The 5,091-nt window shown below is 39.3% G+C and overlaps 1 protein-coding gene across 1 annotated transcript; it reads right to left on the bottom strand.

Annotated features, from left to right (window-relative positions):
- Positions 1-1,019: 1,019 nt before the first annotated feature.
- LOC147938230 (uncharacterized) lies at positions 1,020-4,206 on the bottom strand. The gene is made up of 7 exons (XM_087465536.1): positions 3,937-4,206; positions 3,349-3,855; positions 3,104-3,263; positions 2,655-3,013; positions 1,756-2,387; positions 1,566-1,665; positions 1,020-1,481 (listed from the first exon to the last, which is right to left on the bottom strand). The coding sequence occupies exons 1-7, from the start codon at positions 4,204-4,206 to the stop codon at positions 1,020-1,022; spliced, it is 2,490 nt and encodes an 829-aa protein (XP_087321662.1).
- Between the last annotated feature and the right edge of the window lie 885 nt (positions 4,207-5,091).

Below are 5,091 nucleotides of genomic sequence, written 5' to 3'. Positions count from 1 at the left end.
AACTTGAGGACGGGAGATTGTGGACCTTTTGCTATGAAGTTTTTAGAACTGTTGAGCATGGGTAAACCGATGGCTGATTGCTTGAAGATCACCGACAACAATATTGACAATTTCCGAAAGAAGTTCGCGATGGACGTCTACGAAGCTGGTATTGGCCCGATAAATTAAGTAGCGAATAAACATTCTTCCTGGTTGTACTTATTACTTTCACGCAGGTGGTCCATATGATACGTAACAGTCTGTTAGGATGATTTTGGTTTGCTGACTTCGAATACAATTTAATTGCCTCGCTCATCATATCATACCTCTAACTACATGTTGCCAATGTACGTAGGATTGCCAGTAGGGACAAGTTAGTGTACTCAAATTGGAGAGAAACTAAGCACCAACCATGCACCTAAAAATAAAGTCTATAACGTTAGAGAATTGATTGTACGTACACATATGAATATATGTACGTGTGTACACAGACCATAATAAGGCCGTTACTTAGTTGATGATATGTACACATCTATTAAAGGCCTAACATATACTAATACTGGTTAGAAAGACGTCATAATGATACATATCTAGACCCTGCAATATACAAAAAACACTACACCTAAAGAGGGTTTACAAACAACCGATAGGAGCTATGTGAGTGACCAGACCTCGGAGAATCTAAGAACGACATGACCAAACACACATCTTCTATTAGCAACACGCGTAAAACCAATCTTCAATTTTGCAAAATCATACTGCTCCGATAATGTACATGGAACCTAACTTCTTCAACCTTTGGATCCTGAGTTGAACTCAGCTTCCGGATAATCTATTGTCTCCGACGTAGCATCTAGTTGCAGAAAGCAGTCTCGGTCTGGGACCTCATCAAACACTTCTGCAGGAAGTTTCATCCTAATCGAAGGCATGGCCGCATCACATAGGCCTGTGTAGTTTAGTCCAAGAGCTATACACTCTAAGCACTTCAACGTGTACACACCACACTCACCTTGTTGATAGTTCTATGGGAGTGTTTTCACTCAGTAGTAACTAAATGCCGCCGCCCCGATATTCTCATCTTTGTACCTCCTGTGATATGCTTGTATCAAACGTGGGATCATTTTTGCGAACGGCTTACACTTCTTTTGTAGACTCTCGTCGGTTCTACCGATGTTTATGCTATCGTAAACTCGTAGCCTTCGCTGGACTAAGTCAGCTTCGATGGCTACCCAATGGTTGTTATCGAGGTTGTATGGGAAGCGCAGGATGTCTACATCGTCAACCCACACCTTGTGTGTCATTCCATATTTTGGCAGCCTCCCCACGTACGTCTCAAAACAACCTTCTCTGAAAACCCATTTATTAGATGCTTCCATTTGAGAGAATTCGAATGCCCACATACTAACAAACAACGGATCGAGGAAAGCAATACGATTTGTTTTATATGGGGATGGCGTTTGCGTCCCCCTAATACGGAACATATGCATACATGTAACCATGTGCTGCAACATTAGTGACATCTATCAGACATTAGTATACCATAGTTAACTGAGTTAGATGTTATGGAACAAAACTACGAAGCTTACCGCATCCCATAACCACCTGAATGTTGTAGTTGGCCACAATTGTTTAGGGGTCAGGAGGCGAAAATAAAATTTGGCATTTCCAGTGCAAGGTACTTTAGCCCTGAATACCAAAATTAACAAATCAGTTATAAATCTTAGATGATATCCTAATATAAACACTAATTATATACAACTCTAAATGAACACTTACAAATCATCAGTTAGGAAGGACATCAGCCTTGCAATTTTCTCAGGCCTTGCCTCAATAAAAGGATTGTACACTGCGGGAGATAGGACTACAGTGTGGCTTTTACGTCGGGTAATTAATGCAGCTCCCATTGATTCATCATTAGGGCTTAATCCCATGTTAGTGCTCACAGGATCTACTAATAGAAGATCAAGCTCTCTTGAGGGAGGAAACACCTTTTGTAACAAATGTGCAAAATACCTGGCTTTCTCCTTATCTTTCAATGTATGAGATGATGCAGGAGTACTTGTCTCCTCGGTTAAATCCACAACTGATTCGCACTCTCGATCCGACCATACGGGATTACCACCACTTACCGAATGGATAACATTAATAGGAACGGGTTGAGCACCTGCTCCATCTACTTTGTCATTATACTTTGCTATTTTATCACCTTCCTCTGTCTCCCAACTCTGAACTCTTTTGCCACGCTGTAAACTGTCTACCATCTGCTTTGGAATTTGCTCTACACTCGCGGCTACGTTGTCCTCTAGTTCGATTTTAATACTCCCAGACCACATGACCTTATCCTTAATGGCTAACGGATTCCTAACACAACTAGCAACTTTATAACCATCCTGGTCCGAATGCTTTATCTGATATAGCCATGACTTGAAAAAAAAGACATGTATTTGACGTTATATACAAGACATTTGATATATAATATGACGCTGTTAAAACTAGAGACAAAGTATACAAAATTTGCGTGTACGTAGAAAATCATATATCAAAATAATTACAGAATTATACAACTTCACAATACTGAAATTAATATTGTTTCCTCGAATACATAAATACAAAGACTTCATACTGAACACTGGATATATAGTAACAATTTCATCAATACGGTACGCAGATGATACCTCCTCTATTTTTGGTTCGTCATTTCTTATTGTACGAGGTCCTTGCGTATGCGCTCCTCCATCCGTTGAGTTGATGACAACTTTCTTCAATAGTTGAATGTCACTCTCAAAGTTACCCATCATACTCTCCATACCTTGAAGTTTGTACACAACTTCCGCTATTGCTCTAGAAAACGATATCTCAATATTATCCATTTTTGCCCCTAGTGTTTCAACCATAGTAAATAACCTTCCACTACCATTTTCACCCTGCACACCTGACTGCTTATCTCCAGACGCCTTCTCTGCTGAACATTTGTCCCCAACACTTTCTTTCTGCTCCTTCGCATTTTTGGGGACATTACTGATGCTGGTTGGGGCTGTTTCAACGAAATCATCATCACTTACCCCTGCAACAGGTTGCCTCCTCTCCCTCTTCTACGTATGTTCCCCCTTCCTTATTTTAACACAATCCCATTCTCTTTCATCCACTTCCCAATTGATCACGTCTAACAGCAGATTATCCAGTTTCTTCTTCAAACCTTCCCCTACACCATACACAGAATACTGTCCTGGCCAATCTGGATATATGAACTTCAAAGGTTTAGGTACTAAATGCTTCACCTGAAGCTGCATTTCAGATACCATAACTTTAAATATGCTATCTCAAAGTAAAAATGCAGACAAATAATGTATACGTAAATTGAAGGCATACCTCCCCATTATTAAGGAGTTTGTTCCCGGATATGAAGGCTTCAATATCCTTCCTTGGCCTCCCTCCTCTCCACCTTAACAGAGGCAAAACTACACCTTTTCTTACATGCCCGTAGGTAGCCCCCAGCACCTTCACGCTCTCAAATGCCCATATCCGCAATACATGGACACATCCATGGAGGGTATAAGCATGGTTACGTAACCCAAGGACTTTGATGGAATCAACTAAACTCTTCAATCCAACCCTACCCCATTGAAAACTATCAAATGCTACTTCATTCAACGCCCTTTTTGCGTATTCTAGAGGTATCCTACTGTTCCTTGATAAACCAAGCACTCCAACATGCACAAGATACAACCGAACAATCTGCCTCTTCATTTCATCAGACCACCCACGGCAACTTCTCAAACCGTCAACTAGCTCCTGCCAGTTGGGTCCATTAAAAGCTTTCACCTTTAAAGCCGCCCATAAAGGTGTATGATCGACTTCACACTCTGTTTCATCAATCTTCTCACAATTCAAACCACTAATTTCTTCATATTCATATAGAGAGAACCTTAGCGGCTTTCCTCCAACCAAAAACCATACCTCCGATGGAATGTCTATTGCCAATTGATTGGACAATAGATAATGAATGGTCTTCCCACAATACAGGTAGTCGGATTCCGCTAGATCCAATAACACTCCCACCTGCGAATTCTTTCTTATTTGGTCGTACACCTCATCACCAACGAAGTCTTTCAAACCAGCTAGATTAGACAAACTACAATTGTGGTGCATGCTTCTCATCGCCAGTGGAAAATTACCATCCGGATACAGCCTTCTTGGATACCTCTTCGCATCATTGCTTGACCCCATAACTACGACAGAATACAGAATCATTAGTTTGGTTATTAATTCAAATATCACAAAAAATCTGTTGCTTAGATTGGCAACAAAACAAGAAGAAGTCTCACAAAAATCTTCCGGAAAAGAGAATTCAAAAGAATACAGAAAACGAACATGAATATCGTCATAAGTAACCTTCCACAAAATACAACGCCTACTATGAAATACTCAAACTCTTTCTAAACAGTAAAAAATCGAGACTAAACCACGATATAGAAATTTACCTCACAGCAGATCGCTATATTTCCCTCCTCCTCAACTTCAAACCACCTCGCCGTCCGCCCCTGGTCCACCAGCCAAACGTACTCCACACAGATTCTGTCCACGCCGCACGCTTTCCAAATAATTTAAAAAAAACCCCGATCTCAACCCAACTTTCGTAAGACAAACAACACAAAGATTCAAGGGATCGATTCGTGCTTTTATTGGAATTCTCTATTTATTTTCCCCTTTTAAGATCTTGGTTTTAAAAGAGAATGGCATAAAACATAATAAAACACACAACTTAGGTATAGAAGTAATTTGCAAACTTTTATGTGTTATTCTAGTAAGTCCAAAATCTCAACGTGTTAATCTAGTAATAAACCTACTTTTATGTAATATTCTAGGTAATTTCCCTAAGATAAATTGTAAGTCGATAAGTTAACTGTCAGCACAATACAAAATTTATAAACATGCTATATAAAATATTAACAGGATAAAAAATTATATAAAAAGATAAATGGTCTTTTAGCAAACTACGTACCTTTGTAACATCTTAAAATATTACCAAATTATACCAAACTAGATTAGGAACCGTGCTAGAGCACGAATTGAAATTTCTTTTATTTATATTATAATTTTAAAATAAAATAT

The sequence above is a fragment of the Camelina sativa genome, chromosome 9 (assembly GCF_030686135.1).
Source record: "Camelina sativa cultivar CO46 ecotype springtype chromosome 9, ASM3068613v1".
Taxonomy (NCBI): Eukaryota; Viridiplantae; Streptophyta; class Magnoliopsida; order Brassicales; family Brassicaceae; genus Camelina; species Camelina sativa.
Note: the sequence above shows the minus strand (reverse complement) of the source record. Positions and strands in the feature narration are given on the sequence as shown.

Coding starts and splice junctions, on each gene's coding strand:
- LOC147938230 (XM_087465536.1), bottom strand. CDS start 4,206: ATGGGGTCAAGCAATGATGCGAAGAGGTATCCAAGAAGGCTGTATCCG. Junction 1,666..1,755: donor TCCTTCCTAACTGATGATTT/GTAAGTGTTCAT, acceptor TTTGGTATTCAG/GGCTAAAGTACCTTGCACTG. Junction 1,482..1,565: donor TCAGGTGGTTATGGGATGCG/GTAAGCTTCGTA, acceptor CTAATGTTGCAG/CACATGGTTACATGTATGCA.